At 40.9% G+C, this 24,053-nt stretch overlaps 1 protein-coding gene across 4 annotated transcripts in view; it reads right to left on the bottom strand.

The window, feature by feature from the left end:
* rnf103 (ring finger protein 103) overlaps positions 1-24,053 on the bottom strand; it is a 57,303-nt gene that overhangs the window by 20,020 nt on the left and 13,230 nt on the right. For 3 of the 4 annotated variants that reach the window (XR_008572815.1, XM_054791287.1, XM_054791288.1), the window contains exons 2-4: positions 9,425-9,573; positions 3,088-3,203; positions 71-493 (exon numbers count right to left, since the gene is read on the bottom strand). Coding sequence is in view for 3 of the 4 variants with exons in the window: in XM_054791287.1 (XP_054647262.1) it covers positions 71-493; positions 3,088-3,203; positions 9,425-9,573 (688 nt within the window). In the remaining variant the exon portion in view is untranslated. The remainder of the gene's footprint in view (positions 1-70; positions 494-3,087; positions 3,204-9,424; positions 9,574-24,053) is intronic. The other variant, XM_054791289.1, reaches the window with a different exon arrangement.

Genomic DNA, 24,053 nt, shown 5'->3' with positions numbered 1-24,053 from the left:
AGACAATGAACATAACACAGAAATTACATACAGTATATGATAACATGCGATCAGTTTCCTATTGAATCACCTATTGCCATAATGATAGAGCCCCTCTGGCATCTTCAAGATGTAGGCAGCGCTCTGTGTCACACCAATCTCTAATAGACTGCTCTGGTTGTCCCAGTGACGTACATCCACAAAGATGAACTCAATCCTGCCAGTGAACTTAACAGAGAGTGATGAGAAGAAGACTGGCGGCTGGGGCAAGGGGGCAAAAAGAAACATCTTTAATGGGTGAAGTGGGTCAGGGTGCCATTCCTCCAGTAGTTTCTCAGTATCACACAGTGTCTTGATGCGGTGAGACATATGTGAGGTCATCCAGCGGAAGATATGTTCGGTTTCAATGCGGCGTCCATTGTATTCTTTCAGCATCACTTTGCCCTTCGAGGCAGAAGTCTGTGGAACTGACATGATGAGAGTAGAACGTTCCCAGCCACGTCTGATACACAACCTTGTGGAAAGACCAAAGAACAACCATTATCTTCACATACATCCCTTTGTCGAGAAAAGACAAAGAGAAAAGTGCTTTATCTGATGGCACTTTATCTGACCTACTAATGTAATAATCAGGAAGATTTTTGTCTTCTACTGAACTGCCCCTAAGATCATTCCAAGAGCAGATCATTTTTGTAACATTTATTTTCATAGCTTATTTCAACCCAAACAAACCGAATATGCTTGTTTTACCCTTGTTTTAACATTATCAAAATGCTGGTAGCCACAACTCACATTTTGTATTTCGGAATGCATTTCTTTCTAGTGTTCTTATATTATTAACTAAAAACCTGAATGAAAAGCAGGCTTGCGGGCGCCTCATGTGGTCGTGTGGGGCTACCTGGTGCCCGTGGGCACCACGTTGGTGACCCCTGCCCTAGACTAGTCAGCGCCGTTACAGTAAAGTGTATATTACTAAGCCAAGGTCAATGTGAACCCCATAAAAGATAAAGGCACCAGTCAAGAGTCAAAGGGAACATAGCAGCATTTGGGGGCAAATGGAGCCCGCCCACAGCAGAAGCGCCAGCCCCCCCACGCCACCCCCTGAGCCCAGCCTGCCACCCCGTGCCCGACCCCCGACACAGGACTCAGGGACGTAGGAGGCACCATGTATGTATGTACAGTATGTACAGTATGTCACAAAAGTGAGTACACCCCTCACATTTCTGCAAATATTTTATTATATCTTTTCATGGGACACCACTGAAGAAATGAAACTTTGCTACAATGTAAAGTAGTCAGTGTACAGCTTGTATAACAGTGTAAATTTACTGTCCCCTCAAAATAACTCAATACACAGACCTTAATGTCTAAACTGCAGGCAACAAAAGTGAATACACCCCTAAGTGAAAATGTCCAAATTGGGCCCAATTAGCCATTTTCTTTCCCCAGTGTAATGTGACCCATTAGTGTTACAAGGTCTCAGGTGTGAATGGGGAACAGGTGTGTTAAATTTGGTTTTATCACTCTCACACTCTCTCCTACTGGTCACTGGAAGTTTAACATGGCACCTCATGGCAAAGATCTGAAAAAAAGAATTGTTGCGCTACACGAAGATGGCTTAGGCTATAAGAAGATTGCCAACACTCTGAAACTGAGCAGCAACACGGTGGCCAAGACCATACAGCGGTTTAACATCACAGGTTCCACTCAGAACAGGCCTCTCCATGGTCGACCAAAGAAGTTGCCCTAGACTAGTCAGCGCCGTTACAGTAAAGTGTATATTACTAAGCCAAGGTCAATGTGAACCCCATAAAAGATAAAGGCACCAGTCAAGAGTCAATGGGAACATAGCAGCATTTGGGGGCAAATAGAGCCCGCCCACAGCAGAAGCGCCAGCCCCCCCACGCCACCCCCTGAGCCCAGCCTGCCACCCCGTGCCCGACCCCCGACACAGGACTCAGGGACGTAGGAGGCATCATGTATGTATGTACAGTATGTACTGTATATTAGGGGTGTAACAATTCATCCACTACATCGAGGCATCGATTTAAATTCGTATGACCCAACTACATCAATCTAAGTTGCCAACCCGGACGACATATATCGATCCAACATAGTTTAAAAGATAATCAATCGATTGCATTAATACTTGGATGTGTTTGTTGTTTTTTGCAATTTTAATGATAAAGACGTTAAACGTTACTCTTGTATTAGTTAGATTTTGCGTTACGCTGATTCGACATGCCTGTTGAGTGGGGCGCACGGATGACATCATGTAAAGGCGACTTGTGGTTACAGTGCGGTTGTAGGAATGTTACAATCCCCCGAAAGTAAGCGACGGTAAAATCTGACAGTGTGCGTGCACGCTTGATTAGCTTGGGGACGTCTGTGAAAATGCATCTTTTTCATATGATATTGAGTGTATTTTCATTCGTCATTTCTGATTTATACTGAATGTTGGACCACATCGAGTCATACGAGTGCTTCGAAAGTCAAGTCCAACTTTACGCCTTTCAAACTTATGGATCGGCGCTTCGGGACAAGATAAAAGGTATGGAGGATGTAAATTCACTTTAATATCTATCTGCAGATCAAACTTCATTAAAATCTGATGGTGAGAAACATGTTCATTTTGCCCCGGGATTACTGTGTACATGCAATTTCTAGTGTGGCGTGGAAACAAATACAGTGTGCTGCTGCATATACACACACACACACACACACACACACACACACACTTCTTCAAAATCACTGTTGAACCTTAGAGGATCAGGTGCCTTCTCCAAGGAGAATTTGAATGTGAGCACAACTCACGCTCCAGCAGGTCCCCCACACACAAGTGTCCAGCATTTTGGTTACTTTAGCCGCCGCCTGACCAATGATCACATCACGAGCCTCGTACTCACCACACCCTGCCAAGCACCCGCCCCCCAAATGCCTATGTAGCCATGTTGTTTCCTTCCTTTCCTCAACATTCAAGAAGCTGTGTAACATTTTCAACAGAATTGTGATATTATATTTAACTCTTCATAAAATGTAATCCAAAATGCAGTCAGAGCTCAGCACATTTTTTGTATTGCAGTAATAAGTAAAGGCCCTTTTTCCTACCTTTTGTCATGAGAGCAGTTAAATGTTCCAGTTCGAATTCCAAACTGAGATACCTTCTGCACCATCTTCCCCCAGTTTGACTTATCGAGCAGAGCTTCTCGGTCCTGGGCAATGACCTGCATCAACAGACAGACATATGACAGGGACAAAGAGGTAAACGGCTTATACGCACTATACATCTGGTACTTAACATTGCCTGACATTGCTTTGCGAATTCCACACACTACGCATCACGTGGGGTGGTAAAGGATAAAAAGTTACCGGGATCAAACAGGAGCGGGAACCAACCAAAAGAAAAAAAAAAAAGAAAAAAAAAGATAGGACAGGCACCACCATTACGTAGTTTTTCCAATAGGGTCACTGTAATGAAACCCAAAAGAACTACACAGCTCAGAGGACTACAGTGCTTCCAGCAGCTGCTTCCAGCTGTTGGAACGAAAAGTACGAAAAGTAGTAGAAAGTGAAAGCGAACTCATATTGTAATTGTAGTTTTATTAGGGCTGTCAAAAATCATGTGTGTTAACGGTGGTAACTAATTTATTTCAATAGTTACTGTAAAATTTTTAGTGGAATAAACGCATGCGAATTATGGCACCCCACACCTCTCTTTTATGACGGCAGCCGGAGGCATAGTGTACAGTCCCCACAGTCACACAGAATCTAGTCTATAACTTTATTCTTGACCTGAACAAACCAACAGCAGTGCACTTCCGACACCATATATGTATCTCCAAATAGCACGTCTACCATTTGCCTTGGGAACTGTTCCTTACTTGTCATTCTCGAGGTGCATTCACAAACACCGCACTCTGAACATCACAACATCTTTATTATGTGTGTTTGTGTGGTCTAAATAAACAAAGCAAAAAAAAAGTGGCTATTCTTATCAGCATTTAAGTGTGCTTCAAAATCCCAGAAAATACACTCAAAATGGGAATTCAACTTAAATTAAGAGGTGTCTTTGAACACAACCCTCACTCACAGACAAATCATAATAACATGGTTGAAGTGTGACTAAAATGTTCCGCTACTATAAGTAAATAGATTTTCAGACATATATGTGGTACCTTTTAGCTTGATTTAAATGATTTTCATTTCATTTGGAGCTGTTAATACAAATATATATCGGATCTTGTCATTATCTGTCTTGTCATCTTTTTGTGAATAAAATACAGTAGGGGTGTCTTAGAAGAGTCGATAAATACATAGTCGAGTCGACGGTACCTCTTTCTTTGGCAGGAGTGAATCACAAGCTATCAGTGCACTCAGAACAAGCTTGTTAACCCATTTGAAATTGCAGGAGGTCAGTATACAGACCCTTTCCAAAAAATTTGAATGTCAAGGAAAAGTTGTTTAATTTCCATAATTCCATTCAAAAAGTAAAACTTTCATAGATTATAGATTCAGGGCCCACAATTTAAACGATTTCAAGTGTTTATTTGTTTATTTTTACGTAATTTGGGCTTCCAGCTCATTAAACCCACGAAAACAGGAATTAAAAAAAATTGAATACTGTGAAGAAATCACCATTTACTTCTCAGTTTTTGCAGGAAAAAAAAGAAAGAAATTAGGATCACATCAAATCAATCAAAATATGGTACTTTCAAAACGATATGTCAATCTTCAATCCTTGGTTAGGAATCCCTTTGCCTTAATCACTGCCTCGATGCGACGTGGCATTGAAGCAATCAGCCTGTGGCATTGCCTGGGAGTTATGGAAGCCCAGATTTCCTTGATGCTTGCTGTCAAGTCTTCTTTGTTGTTGGGTCTGGTGCCCCTCATTTTCCTCTTGAGAATACCCCATAGATTCTCAATGGGGTTTAGGTCTGGTGAGTTGGCTGGCCAGTCAAGCACTGTGATGGCATGGGCATCAAACCAGGTTTTGGTGCTTCTGGCGGTATGGGCAGGGGCCAGGTCCTGCTGGAAGATGAAATCTGCATCTCCATACAGATCCTCTAAAACATTCTGGTAGACTGTTGCGGTGACCTTGGATTTAAGAAACAGTTTACCAACACCTGCACCGGACATTGCACCCCAAATCATGACGGACTGTGGATATTTCACACTGGACCTCAGGCAGCTTGGGTTCTGTTCCTCACCCGTCTTCCTCCAAACCCTTGGACCTTGATTCCCAAATGAAAGGCACACTTTACTTTCATCGGAAAAAGGACCTTGGACCACTGGCCAACAGTCCAGTCCTTCTCCTTGGCCCAGTGGAGACGCTTCCTACGTTGGCTCAGGTTCAGAAGTGGCTTGACCCGAGGAACTCGACAGTTGTAGCCCATCTCCCGGATGCGTCTGAATGCCTCATTCCACTCTTTCTGGATCTCTGCCGGATTCTTGAATCTTCCCTGTTTGATAATCCGCTGAAGCCCACGGTCATCTCTTTTGCTGGTGCATCTTCTCCTGCCACATTTTGCCCTTCCTCTAGACTTTCCATTGATATGCTTGGACACAGCACTCTGAACAACCAGCCTCCTTAGCTCTGAACTTTTGTGGCTTACCCATCCTATGGAGGGTATCAATGATGGTCTTCTGGCCAGTTGTCATGTCTGCAGTCTTCCCCATATTGAACCCAACTGAGACAATTGAACCAAACTGAAGCAATTTAATGACACCTGGGGAAGCCTGTGCAGGTGATTTGAGTTTAGTAGATGATTAGTGTGTGACACTCAGTTTAAAACATTCATGCCCTGCAAAATTTGGGCTGACTTCTTCACAGTATTCTAATTTTTGGAATTCCTGTTTTCGTGGGTTTTATGAGCTGGAAGCCCAAATTATGTAAAAATAAACAAATAAATACTTGAAATCGTTTAAATTGTGAGCCCTGAATCATAATCTATGAAAGTTTAACTTTTTGAATGGAATTATGGAAATTAAACAACTTTTCCATGACATTCAAATTTTTTGAAAAGGGTCTGTATATAATAGTACAACAATATAACAGTCTGGCTCACGGTGTCATCTTAAAAATAACACTAAACTCACCACATAGGAAATATATAAACATGTACCAATACGAGTTCAAAATCCCCCCCTTTTCCCATAGTGCATTGCATCTAAGCAACACATTAGTTGGGGTGCTGCAATGACATCAGCCTCTCTCTGGGCTCGGGCTCCCTCTGGTGGACAGAGCGCCATCCATTCACTTTTCGTGCTGCTTGTCCTCCAATGAATGCGTTGCTGGTACCATTGTTATTATATATGCATTATTATAACTTTTATCAACTTTTGGAACATTATCCCATTTTTTTAACCATCACCCTATATTTGTTTTCAGCACACTAATACAATACTACTGTTACTATTATTATTGTATTTACAATGAGTTAATAGTTGTATCCCATCAATTACTCCTGCAAGAGATGCTGAGCCAAGTGAAATCAGCCCTCTGAGAAACAATACAGCATTCCAGGACCATTCAAAACTGGAATCCGAGTATGAAAAAGTCAAATGCAACAAAATATTATTCTGGACTTCCTTACAAAAGAATATGAGGGAGAACATAAACGACAGCAGGACAACGAGGCCAAAACAGAGAGGTTTTTAAACCTTGAAATGATGCTTGATAAGGTTTGTACATTTGTTGATAAAGTTTGTTATTATGTTTGTTATTGTGTATGTTTGTTATTTCTATTTCATATGTATATTTGACACATTTTCTATTTGTTATGAAAGTTGTTACAGGCCTGGTTGTAAGGTGCTATTAAGAGTTGTTTTGTAATAAATGTCACAGTTTGTAAAAGGGTGTTCTGAGGTAGGCTATATAACACTGAAATAATGTAGAAATGTAAGTTGCCATACTTTATGGTAGGAAATATTTATTATGAACCATTTAATTATCTCATCTGCCTATGTCACAGTCAGAAAGCAGTGAAGAGTGATGATGAAATGAGAATCAAGTGTTGTCCCATTTGTTAGTGGCTTCTTCACTTTGTGACAGATTTGTGAACAATATTTGAGAGAAATGGTGATATTGTGTATGTGGAAAAAGTTTTAGATCTTTGAGTTCATCTCATAAAAAATGGGACCAAAAACAAAAGTGTTGTGTTTATATTTTATTTTATTTTTTTATTATATTAATATTTTTGTATTTTAATCTGGTGTTGCGAAATATATTAATTTTGCCGCGGAATTATTGTGTGCATGCAATTTGTAGTGTGCCATGGAAACGAATACAGTGTGCTGCTACACTGCGGCATGAAATTTGCTCTAACTTCTTTAATACTTGGGGTAGAAAAATGAATGAGGTATCAAATTAATCAAATCAAATTCAAGTCATTTTATCAGATAGAAGACTTGATTTAATTCAACCTGCACTTTATTTAAATAAAATGTGAATGCATTTGCCATTAATCGTTGTTTACTTGTTTGCTTATATCCATAATCAATTTATACCTGATTCTCTCACAAAAAACAAAAACGAAAAACAATGGGAATCTAAAAAACTTCACCTGCACCACCCAGCATCCAGGTATTTATTTAAAGTCAGACTGGTTGAATTTTTGGCTAAAAAGTTACTGAATTGATTTAAAATTTCTGGATCGTTTCAGATCTCATCATACTAAATAAAGCAATCTCGTCCTTGAATCGTATTGGCAACCACGAATCGTCATACGAATTACATAATAAGTAAAACAAATCTTTACACTCCTAGTTTTAAGGGGTAGGGGAAGGGGTAAGACGGAGGGGAAGGGGTAACGGGTATAATTGGGATTCAGCCTAAAGCTCATCTCAAATTTTCAAGAAAACATCTGGATGATCCCCAAGACCTTTGGGAAAATACTTTATGCTCTGACGAGACAAAAGTTGAACTTTTTGAAAATTGTGTGTCCACTGCATCTGGTGTAAAAGTAACGCCGCATTTCAAACAAAGAACATGATATCAAAAGTAAAATATGGTGGTGGTAGTGTGGTCTGGGGCTGTTTTGCTGCTTTAGGACCTGGAAGACTTGCAGTGAGAAATGGAACCATGAATTTTGCTGTATACCAAAAAATCCTGAAGGAGAATATCCGGCCCTCTTTTCGGGATCTCAAGCTGAAACCAACTTGGGTTCTGCAGCAGGACAATGATCCAAAACACACCAGCAATTCCACCTCTGAATGGCTGAAGAAAAACAAAATGAAGGCTTTGGAGTGGCCTAGTCAACGTCCTGACTTGAGTCCTATTGAGATGCTGTGGCAGGACCTTAAAAAGGTGCTTCATGCCGGAAAACCCTCCAATGTGGCTGAATTACAACAATTCTGCAAAGATGAGCAGGCCAAAATTCCTCCACAGCGCTGTTGGAGACTCAATGCATTGTTATTGCTAACGCTTGATAGTAGGTGTTGCTGCTATGGGTGGCCCAACCAGTTATTAGGTTTAGGGGGAAATCACTTTGAAAATAATTTTAAATATCCGACTCTCCGTAAAGCCGTGAATGCATCCTGGCTGAGTTCTGAGTGGTGATTGGATGAGTGTGGTAAAGGGAGCGGAAGCCTGCTTGCATACAGTCATCTACTAGTGAGACATCTATTTTCCCCCGTGGTAAGAAAGTCATGAATGCCCAAAACAATCAACATTTAAGAAGAAAATAGAGAGGTTAATTATGCATGGACAGATTCCTTTGTCGTCTTTGCTGACGACGTTGGCTTACCTCTTCTCTCGGATAAGAATAAAGTATACCTATCTGCCTGTGAATATTCTAATTTATTCAGGTCATTGTTCAGGCAGTCAAGACGTTCCGCCTCTCATCCGAGCAGGCGTCATCATTTCATGCGCAAGGACTAGGTGAGACACACACACACAGACTAGACACAGACTAGATAGAACAGCTCTAGTCGGAGAGCCTGGTGCAACATTCCATCTACTGTATTTATCCTCTAAAGGAAGAGGCAGGTCCAGACAGGAATGGGTGGCTCTTTAGTGGTGTCAAATGATGATTGTTAGGATACAATGGAGTGGGGCCTCTGCCCACCAACAATGGTCGTATGGGTGGTATCACCTTCGATAGCATCCCATTCAGATGTAATGATGGTCATACACCCATCTGAAACCAAGGTGGCTATGCCTTGTTTATTTGTTAGAGGCTAAATGACTGAGTCTTTTAGGAAGGGATGAAAGGGCAGCACTGTATGTGGGAGAAAGGTCTTGACCTGAAGAGATAGCCCGTCTGTGTTGCGCCATGTGCCTGCTTAGTTTCCCCAATGTAAAATCTTGGTGCATTCCTCACTGCACTGGACTTCCTTCCTTCCATCCATCCATAGTACATGTGCTATTATTTAAAGGCCTGAAGACAATGCAACAGAAATATTATCTCAACCCTGTAAAAGAGTGAATAGTCAATTGAAAGATTACCTGAACCAACCAGATCCCATCTTTAGTGTCCTCCACTAATTCATAGAAGTGAGTCTCTCCACTGAAGTGTGTGCTGCTGACTTCTTCTGCCTCTGTTTGCTCCTTCTCTTTCTTGATGGCAGAGTACAGCTCTCCATGTGTCAGCTCTCCTTTGGAGAGAGAAGTATGAGAAGTATGAGAAGTATGTCTTTGTGTGAAAACAAACAATCATTTTGAAATGTACTGTATTATCTAGGCCTGTCATGATAATCGATAAATGGATCAATCAAACGATAAAAAAAACGAAATGGATAATTTTGCTAGCCTCAATAAATTGACATGTGCTTGCATGCGTGTTTGTTTTCCTCGTCTCATTTACCACACAGGCTGGATGACAAGAGAGTTCACTCTGCATCTGTCTGTGTGCGTTGGTGCAACAGTGGAATGAACAGAAAGTGAACTCTCCTCTCAGACATTTAGCCTCTTTTTCCCAGTAGGTGGAGGCGAGGCTACTACTGAGTGGTAGCAGCTAGTTACCCTCATGAGCGAGCATAGACTAATGTGAATGAAGGCACAAAAGCGATGGTTTCTACGGTGACTGTCATTGCCCCAGTGTGGGAATATTTCAGTTTTAAACAGAATGAACAAGGTGAGCACATGAACACAGAAGAAAAGGTATGTCGCATTTGTTCGAAAGTAGTGACAAGGTAGAAGGGCAATACAACCAACTTGTATGCACACCTCAAACACAACCATCCTGTCCAATTTTCACAACTGGGGAAAAAAAAATGGAGGTGCAGCAGAGCCTTCTTTCCGACAGTCAACGCTTACTGAGGCGTTTGGTCGGCAAAGTAAATATAAACAAACAGCGCAAAATGGCGCATGCTTACAGATTGTGTCACAAAAGAAATACAACCTTTCAATGCGGTTGAAAAGCCAACATTTCGGGAAATGTTAGACAGACAGTACGAATTGCCTGAGAGAATGTACATGTCACAAACATCAATTCCTTGTGCAACAAGCACCAGCTCTGAGAGAATGTTGAGCACAACTGGTAACATTGCTACTCCAGAGAGATCCCGCCTTAAACCGCACAACGTCAACATGTTGGTGTTCCTTGCTTGTAATCTGTCAAAATAAGTGGCTACAGATTTGCATGTGGCCTGTGGCTACTCTGCACTTTTTTGTTTACCTGTTAAGGAATAATACCCAAATTTCATTATTAATTGAAGTTAGGCCTGTCGCGAAAATCAATATATCCATAATTAAAAGTTGATAATTTTGCCGGCCTCATTAAATTGACATGTGTATGTAAGCCTGTTTGTTTTCCTCGTCTCTCTGCACCCACACAGGGTGGAGGACAAGAGGGCTCGCTCCGCATATGTCTGTGTACATTGGTTCTATAGTGGAATGACCGGGGAAAGTGAACCCTCCTGTCACCCATTCAGCCTGTTGGTCCCAGTACGTGTAAGCGGGGCTACTCGTGAGTGGATACACAGAGTGCTAGCAGCAAGTTAGCAGCAGAGGTGCAGCAAAGCTTTCGTCACTTACTGAGGCGTTTGGTCGGCAAAGTACTGTAAACAGTGCAAAATGGTCCACGCTCACAGTGTTGCTCACTACACTGCAAAAGAAATGCAACCTCAGTACGGTTGAAAAGCCAACATTTCAGGAAATGTTATAAATGTTTGACAGACAGTAAGAATTGCCTGGGAGAACGTATGAATTGCTGTTTGTGACTTGTCACAAACAGCAATTCCTGAACCGTATAACCGAGTGAAAGAAGACGTGTTGAAGGACATCAGAAACATTGCATTTTACTCCACCGCCACCACAGATATTTTACCCAGCTCAAATATGACCCCTACATTCGTTTAAAAATACACAATACACTACACTCTGTGTGTGTGTGTGTGTGTGTGTGTGAGTATTTTTTTTCGTAACAGAGACACGGTCTATTTTTTTTTATTGTGTTTAATTGTGTTGTTATGATTGTGATTTTTATTTAAGTGCAATTTTTGCTAAAAGAGACGGAGTCCATTTTATTTTAATTTGTTTTTTTTGTCTTTTTGTTTGTTAAATTTATTATGTTGTTTAATTAATTTTATTTAAACACTAATGACATTCCAGTTACAATGTTAAATCTTGAGAAATTAAAGTTTATTGCTTTTGATAAGACGTACTCACATTATTATGCCATATGATTAATGAAAAAAATTGTCTCAAAAAATGTTGTCAATCATATCAATTATCGACAATAATTTTTAATTTTCGTCCAGCCTAGTAATTTCTATACGAGTGTGGCAATCGATCGGCCATCGATCAGTCTCGGCCAATTTCCGTGAAAAATTACAAGATTAGCATATGCCGATAAATGCCTTCATGCCTTCAAAACACCGATCACAAAAGTCCATCACCTGTGGTAGCACTGTTGCAGCCCTCGCTGCGATCCTTTCGTGGAGTGTAGTGTCTTGACCTAAGTAATGTCTAACAAGCCAGTACCATGGATGCAGCCAGGAATTCTGGGTCCCATGAAAACTGTCAACACATGCCAAGAACAAACAACTGACGGAGAATGGTGAGTTTTCGAGGCTCACGTGTGATCATCAGTGAAACAGCAGCTAACGCAGCCATGTGGCACACAATCATGCACATGTGCGTGACAATCGGAATCCTAAGCTAATAACCCGAAAAAAAGGTGAATTAATCGGACGAGATGACCAGCCCTTCTCACCAGTGGAAGACACAGAGTTCGCCAAGTGCCACCAATGTACTCGCACATCCAAAGTCTCCTTGCACTTGAGTTTTACGCTTTTGCTACACTTTCCATTTTCAACAACTGTGCAGGTAGAGAATGTGTATGCGAGGTTTTTTTTAGAGGGGACTGCTAAATTACTGTCAATGTTAAAAAATTAAACTTGGTTAAATTGGATCTTGCACCAGGTTCTCAGAATAGAGCTTACCTATCTTGTCTGACTGGTGTGTGTCTCACCTAGTCTTTGAGCATAAACTAGACTAGAGCTGTCCTATCTCGTCTGACAGGTGTCTGTCCCACCTAGTCTTTGAGTATTAACTGCAAGTGATGAAGCCTGCTCGGATGAGGGGCAAAACATCTTCTAAGACAACAGTCCAGTCGAGATCGATCGAATGCTCTTAGAATACAATGACCTGGATAAATGAAAATATTCACAGTCATGTAAAAAATAAAGAAAATTTTGTTACATTAGTTGAAATCCTGTGCTTTTTGGAGTTTAGGCGCCTTATAACGCGCACAAGCAATGATTCCTGGGTTCCATGTCAGCGAACGCTAACTTAACAAATATTGTACACGATGCAGAATGAATGATTAGACACGCTGGAAATGATGAGCCATGGCCATGTCTTGCCATGGCACGTAACACATGTAACATGTAACTTACAGACTTGGGGAAACGTGGAGGTTAGTCTACTACACATTGCAACAACCTGTAACAACCATTTGTGGTGTTGGTGAATACACCTCGCCTGTGAATGTTGCAGGTGGATAGGGAGAGTTGTGTCTCTTGCATTGTTGTGAGTGAGGCAGAGGTGTGTGTGCAAGCTGAGCAGCATGCTGTGTTGAAACTGAAGAATGTCAGTCTCTGTGTGACTGTCAGGGCGCGACTGTACAATACTTTAACACACACATCAAATAGATGAATGGGATTTTGACAAGTGGCTAACAACACCGCCAGGTAAACATCATCTTCATTTTACCTTTTAAATACTGCTTGTGTTGATGGACAACAAGGTATGTACATGTAGTCGAATATCAGCAGAGGTGATGGTACTTCCTGTTGGCTTTGAGTCATTGATTGAATTGAAGTGAACCCCGCGTAGCACTTGCTAAGAGTGGCAGCTGCAGGAGGCAAATATAGAGGGGCCGCTCTGAATCGCCAAGAGCTGGTCACTCCAACTACTGTACACGCACATTATCATGGCAACTCCAAACTGAAAGCGTGAAATGCAACAAAATGATTAACTAGAGAGCAGCAAAGCGTGCAAACATAAATTAAGGATAAAAATGCATTTAAAGTCCAAAAAATGTGCACAAGTTGGCAGGTTGAGTTTTTTTGTGTTGTGTTGGAAGGGCCATGTGCAATGCAATCCAACATATTTATTTGTTCAATCCACCTATTTTTACAATTCAACACTTACGATTGGTGTTTTATAGTGTTTTAACTATGTCTTACTGTATTTCAACATCAACCTGTCCAGGGACAACAGACAGAAGTCGGCCTTTGGATAGAATCTGACATATTTACATGTCATGTATATGGATATTAATACACTCCTGATTAAAATTTTAAGACCAGTTGAAAAATTGCAAGAATTTACATTTTGCACTGGTGGATCTTAAGGACGGCCGCAAGGTGGTCTAGTTGTTAGCATGTTGGCCACACAGTCAGGAGATCGGGAAGAAGTTCGAATTGCCGTTGGGCATCTCCCCGTGCGTGCGTGTGTTTTCTCCGGGTACTCCGGTTTCCTCCCACATTCCAAAAACATGCATGTTAGGTTAATTGGAGACCCTAAAACTGTCCACAGGTATGAATGTGAGTGTGAATGGTTGTTTGTCTATATGGCGACCAGTCCAGGGGGTACCCGGCCTCTCGCCCGAAGTCAGCTGGGATAGGCTACAGCATATCCGCGACCCTAGTGAGGATAGGCGGCACAGAAAATGGATGGCTGGATCTTAAGGAAGTTCTAAATAGAGCTTAAAATTGCAAAAAAGAAGAAATGGGAGTGAGGCAAAATATTTTTTGAGTAAGCAATTATTGCAAACAACCATTCAACTGAAATAGGCTGTTTATTAGCTGATCAGAAGTTGAAGACTATAGCTAAAAAAAAAACAAAAAAAAACGTGAAAACCCCCTCATATAGAAATAAAATGTTCAAAAAAGGACTCAGTAATGACTAGCTGTGCCATTCTTATTGCCAGTGTTTCCAGAAGGCTAGTGGGAATGTTAATCCAGGTAGTGGAAATATCACAGAGAGCATCTACTGTCTAAGAGTTTACAAATATGGTCAACACCATTTTTGTAAACTTCCCTTGCCATCCATCCTTAAATATTCGCAATTGGATTTAGTTCAAAGGAACACACAGGATGGTCCAAAAGAGTGACCTTATTCCTCTAGAAGACGTCCTATCAGGCGAGCACTGTAAACTGCTTTGTTGTCCTGTTGAAAAACCCAGTTGTTACCACACAAACGAGGGGCTTCAGTCATGAGGAATGCCCCCTGCAACATCTCCACATAGCCAGCATGTTCCATTGAAGGAAAAAGCACCCCAGATCATGACGGCACCCCCTCCACTGTGCCGTATGTAAAACATCTCAGGTGGGATCAACTTGTCATGCCAGTAATGTTGGAAGCCATCAGGACCATCAAGGTTAATTTTTTTTCCTCATCAGAGAATAAAACTTTCTTCCACCTTACAAAGTCTCATGTTTGGTGCTCTTGTGCAAATTCCAAATGGGCAATTTTGTGGTTGAAGGAGACGAGGCCTTTGAAGACGTTTTTTCTAGGGATTTCCGATATTGGCTTTTTTGCCGAAAACCAATATTGTCCAACTCTGAATTTCCGATTACGATATAAACCGGATGGATGGCAAAGGAAGTTTATAAAAATGGCCATCAGTTCCAGACAGTTGATGTCCTTCGTGAAGCCATCTTCACCACTAGGAGCAATGGGCCTCATTCACGAAACGTTCTTACGCACAAATCTGTTCTTAAAGCCTTCTTACGAAGATTTTTGGCATTCATGAAATGTGTTCTTAACTCACAGTTCTTAGATCTAAGAACAAATTCTACGAACGCTCAGGAGGACTCTTACGCACAAGCAAAGCTTGCACTTTCAATGCGCAATCGCCCTCATGATGGATTTTGCAACCTGATCCCAAAAAATGTAGTGCAAATAAAATATCCCAACAATTATTTATCATCAAAACAACTAAAATATACTCCATCGATAAATATATATTCAAATCCCAATTCATCAAAAAAAAAAAAAAAGGCTGTCTGGACGTGCGGTGCGCAGAGAGAGAATGTAAAGGGACCATGTAGATTTATTTGCTGAAAGCCACGAATATTTGAGGTCCTGCTTCAGGCTTCCCTCTCTGTTTTTGCAGGTGTTCAGGATCATCAGAATAACATCGCAATGAAACGTAGTGTGTCTATTGCGCACGGAGCACCCCCAGATAACGACATGCGCCCCCAGCCACGTCTTGAGCCAGAGCACGGGGCTGCTGTATTAATTAGGCAGCGTCTAATCAAATGTGACCACATAAAAAATAAATTGTCACACACAAACTATGTATTTTTACTTTATTTTTCCATCATGATTGTGTAAATATTTTCTAGAGTTTCCGAAATGGTTTGGTTTCTGACTGATGGCCCACCTCCCGTTTCCTCCAGATCCCTCCGGTGCAGTCCAATCTTTTTTTGAGTCTATTTTAAGTCAAAACAGTTCTTTTTAACGTCTGCGGTGGTGCGTTTCTCCGTGGAAACAGCATTTATGTTTCCTGCAATGGTGCTCCATGCCGACTCTTTTTGGATGGCCTGATGACCGGTGGATACACGTGAAAATAAGGTGGTCTTGTGTTCGCTCACTCCTTGTAAAAGCACCTCTATTTCAGTAGAATTGAAGTTTTTCTTTCGTTTGTTGTCCAGCTGCTCCTCAGTCTTGCCCTTGCGCGTTGCCATCTCCGCCTCCAGCTGCCTGTTGCGCACGGCACATTTTTTACCTTATATAGGAAATAATAGGCGGTGACCTATGCAAATTAGGGCTCACATGCACGGGCATCGCAGTTGGCATTCATCAACCTAAGAACACGATTACGATTATCCCTACTTAAGAACGTGTCGTGAATGCGGCGCAGTTTCCAACCCGCGCCTTCTTAAGTACACTTCTTAAGAAGACTTTTAAGAAGATATTCGTGAATGAGGCCCAATGTTCCCACTAGCCTCCTGGGAACACTCGCATCAAGCATGCCCAAAGCAATTTTTGAAGTGATTAACAAGAACGGTGGAGCTACTCATTACTGGAGAGTTAGAGAGTTGGAGAATTTTTTGTTATTTTTTGAGCGATGGTCTTAAAGTTTTGATCAGCTGATAAACAGCCGATTTCAGTTTAATTGTTGTTTTTAAAAAATTACGTTTTCAAAGTGTTTTTTGTCTCACTCCCCCTTCTTGCTTTTGCATATTGTAGCTCTACTTAAAACCTCATTAAGAACCAAATGTTCAAAATGCAAATTCTAGCTAAATTCTAGACTTAAGATTTTGATCAGGAGTGTACTTCAACTCAACGTTCCATCTGAACTGCGCACGTGCGCAATCGCGCACTGATCTTGTGTTCTCGGCGCACAGCAAATCCTTGAAGCAGAACAAAATAAAATCCACATCAAAAATAAACACATAACAATTTATTCTGTACTACTTTGCAATGCAATTCTGCGAGTGACAGGCGACAACACAATGACGAACCCTGTCCATCCAATGATGAGATCCTGTTGGTACATATTTACTTACGCAGCCAATCAATTCATTAACAGCATGTTACGTAGTGCCTGCTGCTGTTTTGCAGGTTAGCGTATAGCTACTGGTGCAGCGGAGTTAAGTCTTAAATTAAGTCTTTAAGGTGGACTGGCTGTCGGAATATGTGGGAACAGAAGAACAAGAGTTTAATCTGGGTGAGATTTTTTCTTTTTCAGGGTTTCCTTATATGTAATTGATCTTGATGGCCTGCCACTACAAAATAAAAGCCACTACACCTTAAAAATTATTAATACTATTAAAAATAATAGTATATTATTATAAATAATATTAAAATTATTAATAATTTTTTAAAACTTGAAAACAATTTTAAGTCAAATTTTGAATGAATGAATGAATATATATTAATACATATACAGTATAGCTTGAGGCTCGACATTTTAGATTCCTTTAAGTGCTCTCACCAATTTTGCCATTAAACAGTTTGCAATGTTTAGTTCAGTTCTGTTGCTTTTTGAGAAAAGCACCCCCCCAAAAGTAAATAAATAAGACTTTTTTTTTTTTTTTTTTTTTTTTTTTTTAAATGGCAGACGCAGCAGAGGCACGACACAGCGACGGCAGGCCAGGCTTATCCAATAAAGAAAGTGTTAGGACAAGTTTGCCTGAGTGATGCCGAAGGGACCAGAAGATGGCTGTTTTTTTCGGATTAGATTTTTTTTTTTTATTTACATTTTTTATTTAGACAAAAGTATACATATACAGCAAATGTGGCATCACTTTCAAGTAAATTCCCAGAATGAAATAGCGTCAGAACATGCTGCTGCAAAACAGAAAGGAAATAAGGAAATAAAAGTACAGTCAAACCTGTCTTAGCGGCCACCTTTATAGAAAGGCCACCTGCCTATAGCAGCCACTGAAAAATCCCCCGCAGCAAATTTACACGTTATAGACCCTGTGTATAGCAGTCACCTGTCTAACGCGGCCAGCAGCCACCCGTTTTGTCTCCCTTCGTCAATATCTGACCGCATATAGCGGCCAAATTACCGACTCAAGTAGAAGCTTCATGCACGAAAAAGTTGCGTTTTTCAATCAATGAAGCCGTCGTGTGTAGACTTTGGTTTGGTTTGGTTTAATTTATTTCGAACACGCATATGTCCGAAAAGGAGTAGGAAGAAGCAGAGCTTATTTAATCCTACCCCCCCTTCGTAGCACATCAATTGCTACATACATGTGTGTACATACGAACACTCGCATACATATATATACACTTACATCTGCACCGACACAAGTACGCACATATATACAGGTACACAAATGCTAAAAAAAAAAAAAAGAAAGGTTTTTTTTCCCATTTTTTCCTCCGTTTCCTTTCCTTTTCCCTTTCTATTTATCCTGTCCTTTCTCTCCTGTTGATATCCACATCCTCTTTGGTGTTGCACTGCTAGTGACGCTGCAAAATTTGTTTTTATTTGGACTTTTTGATTTCCTAAAGTGTTTTTTTTATTCACCATGGTCCTTTTAACTGACTGTTTTTGTATTTTATCAATGTGCACTGCCATGGAGGAGTATCCCACAAGTTTGTTGTGTCAAACTGTGCAATGACAATTAAAACTTTTGTATTGTAATGTATTCTATTCTATTCCATATTGTGATTCTGCCACACCCTCTGACAGCACAGCCATTCTTAACATCATTGCTGACCAGGTGAGGAAAGAGTTGTAGAGACTTCACCCCGGGAAGGCATTAGCCCCTTTGTCCTGAAGGCCTATGTATGCCAGCTGGAAAGGTACTCACAGACATAGGCAAAAGTTCTTCTTGTCATCCGAAAATTACTTTAAAAATCTGTGTCAGTGAAGCGGCTCATGTTGATGTTCCACCACTCGTCTCCATTATACACCCACACAAATGGTCTTTGGAACAGACGTCGAAGCAAGTTCCACACAAACTACTGTACCATAGCCAAAAGTCTTGCCCTCCTGCTTCTGAATCTCCTATGTGAAGTAATTTGGTTCAGAAAATGTTGACTTCGGTTGCACAAAATCCTTTAAATTGCCACAAATGTGCCAGGAGGGGCCATGTTAACTTCCATACGCACACAGCACGGTGACGTTGCGTTTTGTGCGAATGCACGTCACTTCCTGGATGCATTGCGTTCATATTTACTTTTTTGGTAATGCGTACAACTACATAAAATTTGAAAATCCAAATCTGACATTATACCCTGCAGTGTGAACAAAGTAGGGGTGTCACGATACACTCAGCTCATGAGACAATATTGATATTGGGTTCACGAAAACAAGACAAAGAGATATTTTTAAAATACTTTTTAGAAAACTACAATGACAAAATATAGGACTGGACAAACAAATGTTTTTATTTAACTGAGTCACAAAACGATGCAGGTAAATTTTGAAATGTTTTATAACTGCAGGCATGACCGAAGCATTATGCTTTTAACTGCTGAACTTCTTTCCACAAATTAAAACAAAAACTTAAAATTAAAATAATAACAGCAGTTGTAGCTGCTACTACTAATCATTTATTGTGATGTGTAGTTATGTAAAGACTAGGGGTGTCAGACTTCCGGTAACATGGCGGCGAGAGCAGACGTGTAGTCGTCAACTCTCCCTGGCCGGGCATCACTAAACCCACCAAAAGACTTAACTCAATGGCAACAAGGATTGATATGGGTGGGGGAAACAAAAGAAGAACCAGGAAAGCAAACTAGGAGCAGAACCGAACCCGTGCAGCATCCGGGGAACACACCGAAAGTGAAGCTAGCGAACACGCGAGCAAGCACGAGGATAACACGGGAAGAATGGATGAGCAGAATCACAACGAGGCTGTGCGAACTGGGCTGGCCACTATCAGCAAAGATATAAAATACCTCCGGCACGATATACACACGCTAAAACAGGAGATGAAGGAAGAAATTGGTGCACTACAACACGACATCGAGCGCAAGCTAACAGCTAGCTGAAACGAGCTACATGAACAGAGTGGAAGACAGGCGCCGGGGAGGCGATAATAGAAATGTTTGAGCAAGTGGATCGGATGCAAGAAAAACTGACTGACATAGAAAGAAGATCCAGGAGGAACAACATCTGTATCTTCGGCGTCGGGCAGATTCATTGAACAGTGGCTAAAAACAGAGCTAGAGCTACCCGAGGACCTCGAGCTGCATATCCAGCAAGCCCACCGTGCTCTCACACAAAAAAATGCCGCACCCAGATCCATTATTGTCAACTTTCTTAAGTTTGAGACGAAAGAAGTAATTTTGAAGACGGCGTGGAAGAGGAAGGTGTATATGGGAAACAAGCAAGTCTTTTTTTTTATCACGACTATCCAGCCGAAGTCGTCCAAAAACGAAAAGCCTATATGAGCATTAAAAAGGTGCTGAAGGAGAGAGGAATTCGGTTCCACCATTGATACCATTGACTAGAAACCGAATCCACTGGAGTGATGGAATGAAGACATACGACAGCAGCACAGGAGATGAGAGTGAGTGGCTACGCGGTGGACATCCCAGGAGACGACAGCGTGACGGTGGTGGCAGGAAAGGAGCAAGGAGCAGCTGAGTGGCGGGTTGTCCGGAGGGGAAACACTTGATGCGGAATGGTGATGCGGGTGAGGGAAAAGCTACAAGACTTCGTCAAGAGAATCTGAATGAGTGCGGGAAGAGAGAGGCAGATTTACGGGTTCATTAACAAAGACGTAATTCAAAACAATAGTTCTACTCGGCTGGGGACTGCTGATGTTAGTATATTATTCAGTTGGACATACCTAGGTCTTTTGTAGAGTTTCCAGAACCGGAACCAATTTAAGTCTAGAGAAGAGCCCTCTTAGAGATGAGGATTTCTCCTCTACCCACCACCTTGTGGGGAAGGGTTGAACTACACCACAGTTGAAAGCCATTTTGTATGTTTGTGCCTAGTTAGGATTTGTTTGGGAGAACATGATCGAAGAATGGTAAAATACAAGAATGTTGAATGATGTTAGGATAATGTCGCTGAATGTTAATGGCCTAAACAACCCGCTAAAAAGAAATAAGGTCATGACAAAAATCAAAAAGGAGAAAGCACAAATAATTTTACTTCAGGAGACCCACCTGTCGCAGTCAGAGCACGGTAAACTAAAAAAATATGGCTACAGGAAATTGTACCACAGCTCTTTTGGGGGAAGTTGCAGACGAGGAGTGGTAATCTTGGTATCAAACATGATTGAATTTGAACTTGAGAAATAAAATTAGAGACAAGGAGGGAAGGTATGTTTTAGTAAGAGAGAAGTTAGAAAATAAGCAGCTGACATTAGTAAGTGTATATATGCCAACGGAGAGTGATAAAAAAAAATTTCAAGTGCCTATTTGATGCTATTGCAACAGAAATGTGCGGTATTTTGATATGTGGAGGAGACCTGAATGTCATTAGAGATCATAAAGTAGATACAACCACCCTTAAAGGAAACAGAATGCAACTTACAAGGTTTTTGAACGTATCTTTGGAAGAGATGGGGATGGTAGATGTATGGAGGAATATGCACCCCCTCGAAAGACATTTTACACACTATTCAGCGGTACACAAAGTGCACTCAAGAATCGACAATTTTTTCATGAACATGGAGGACTACTATAGAGTGAAGGAATGTCAGATTGGGGGTGCAGATGTATCTGATCACAACCAAGTTTATCTGTTAATAAATCTTAACAACAGGAAAACGAAAACAATATGGAGACTTAACTTGGGAATATTAAACAATGATCAGACAAAGGCTAAAGTAAAAACAGAGATAATAAGATACATTGAGGAGAACGACAACGGAGAGGTAGACCCAACAATATTCTGGGATGCGATGAAGGCAGTTTCAGAGGGAAACTAATAGCTGAAACAGCACATGCAAAAAATCTTAAAGCTAAAGCGTATAGAGTAAATATCGAAAAATTAAGGGAACTGGAACAGGACTATCAGAGGACACAAAATCCCAAGGTATATCAAGAAATTAAAGAGTCCAGGAGTATAATTAATGATGTTATTAGATGAAATCGAAAAAGGGACCACATTTTTTAAGCAGGGCTATTACGAAGTAGGTCCAAAAGCCACAAAATTAGTGGCAAAACGTATACGAAAACAACAAATAAAAAACAACATAAATAAAATTAAAGCCCCACACTCTGAAGACATACTAACCACTCCAGAAGACATTGAAAGAATTTTCCAAGAGTACTATCAAGAGTTATATACACAACCCACATCAGCAAAAGGAGAGGAAATGAAGGTTTTTCTGGAGGGGCTAGACCTACCCTCAGTAGGGACCAGACAGAATGATAGGCTTACGGCTGAAATTACAACAAAGGAGGTGAAAGAGGCAATAAATGCCCAAAAAAATCATAAGTCACCGGGAAGTGATGGGTTTCCAGCGGAGTGGTATAAGATGTTTATAGAAGAGCTAACTCCGGTCCTCCTCACCTCCTTCAAATGGGACCTTCCAGAACAATAAAATACCTCTGAGTGTCGATGCCGAAAAAGCATTCGACTGTGTTAATTGGAAATTTGTATTCACAGTTTTACAATGATTTGGATTCAACAATAAGGCAGTACAGTGTATTAAGACGCTCTACCAACAACGAACGGCAAGAATAAAAATTAATGGCAGCCTGACAGACAGAATAACATCGCAGAGGTCGATGAGACAAGGCTGCTGCTTATCACCCACCTTATTCGCTCTCTTTATTGAACCGGTCACGCAAGCAGTGAGACAAAATACTGAGATTAGAGGAGTGGAGGTGAACGGTACCGAACATAAATTGGGACTCGGTGGATGACGTCATAGCCTATCTTAACGACCCAGATAAATCATTACCCCTATTGACAAAACTTTTGGAATTGTTTGGAAATTTGTCAGCGTATAAAATAAATGTCACAAAGACACAGATACTGAGGATCAACTATAGCCCCTCGCATGATATGCAAGAAATGTTTAACTTGGACTGGGGACATAAGAAAATTGAATATTTGGGGGTTATGGTTACAAAGGGAATATCTAAGTTATAGAAAGCAAATTATAGCAGGATAAATCAGGACATACAAAGAGATATCGATAGATGGTCCACGCTAACACTGGATTTGAGTTCAGGAATTCAAATAATTAGGATGAACATCCTACCAAGGCTCCAGTACCTGTTCCAGTCCCTACCAATAGAGGTCCCACAGGCCCAATTTGTAAGCTGGAATAGAACAATATCAAGGTTTATATGGGATGGCAGAAGGCCTAGGGCAGGGGTCACCAACGTGGTGCCCGCGGGCACCAGGTAGCCCCCCACGACTACACGGAGTGCCCGCAAGCCTGCTTTTCATTCAGGTTTTCAGTTAATAATGAAAGAACAGTAGAAAGAAATGCATTCTGAAATACAAAATGTGAGTTGTGGACACCAGCATTTTGTTAATGTTCTGGTAAAACAAGCATATTCGCTTTGTTTGGGTTTAAAATAAGCTCTGAAAATAAATGTTACAAAAATGAGTAGCTTTGGCAAAATTTTCATTTTGTAAAAGTAGCTCTCACAAGGAAAAACGTTGGTGACCACTGGCCTAGGGTAAGGATAGAGACTCTCCGGCTGCCGAAAGAAGATGGAGGGATGGGACTCCCAGATCTGGAAAGGCATTACCACGCAGCACAATTGAGATTTCTAGTATGTTGGTATAAACCAAATTATATTGCAAACTATAAAGAGATGAAAAAATACTGTGGAGAGTACCCAGTGAAGAGTGTTGTGGGGGACCAGGAGGTATTCAAAGAGATCAAAAATCAAATTGATCAAATTACAAGGTTCACACTGGACAGGAAAGGATTGATTGATTAAAGTTTAACGACACTATCAACACAAAGTGTCATGTAAGTGTCTGGACCTTAATATGTGAAGTTATTAATGACAAAACCTGTTTCTCAGGAGTGTAATCTATCAATTTAATTATGGAGTAGAGCTTGTAAGATAGAAACTGTGATCTACTTTACCGGGAAAAATTCCCTACTCTTTTCGAACAGTGAAGTAGGTTCTTTAATGTTCAAATGGTGTGGCTTTTCTTTATACGGGACGGCGGCTTAAAGTCTCCTCTGTAAAACTAGATACTGAATAAAATGGCCTGCCAAAAGGC

Source organism: Dunckerocampus dactyliophorus, chromosome 11, assembly GCF_027744805.1.
Source record: "Dunckerocampus dactyliophorus isolate RoL2022-P2 chromosome 11, RoL_Ddac_1.1, whole genome shotgun sequence".
NCBI lineage: Eukaryota > Metazoa > Chordata > Actinopteri > Syngnathiformes > Syngnathidae > Dunckerocampus > Dunckerocampus dactyliophorus.
The sequence above is the reverse complement of the archived record's forward strand: the minus strand, read 5'-3'. Positions and strand labels throughout refer to the sequence as shown.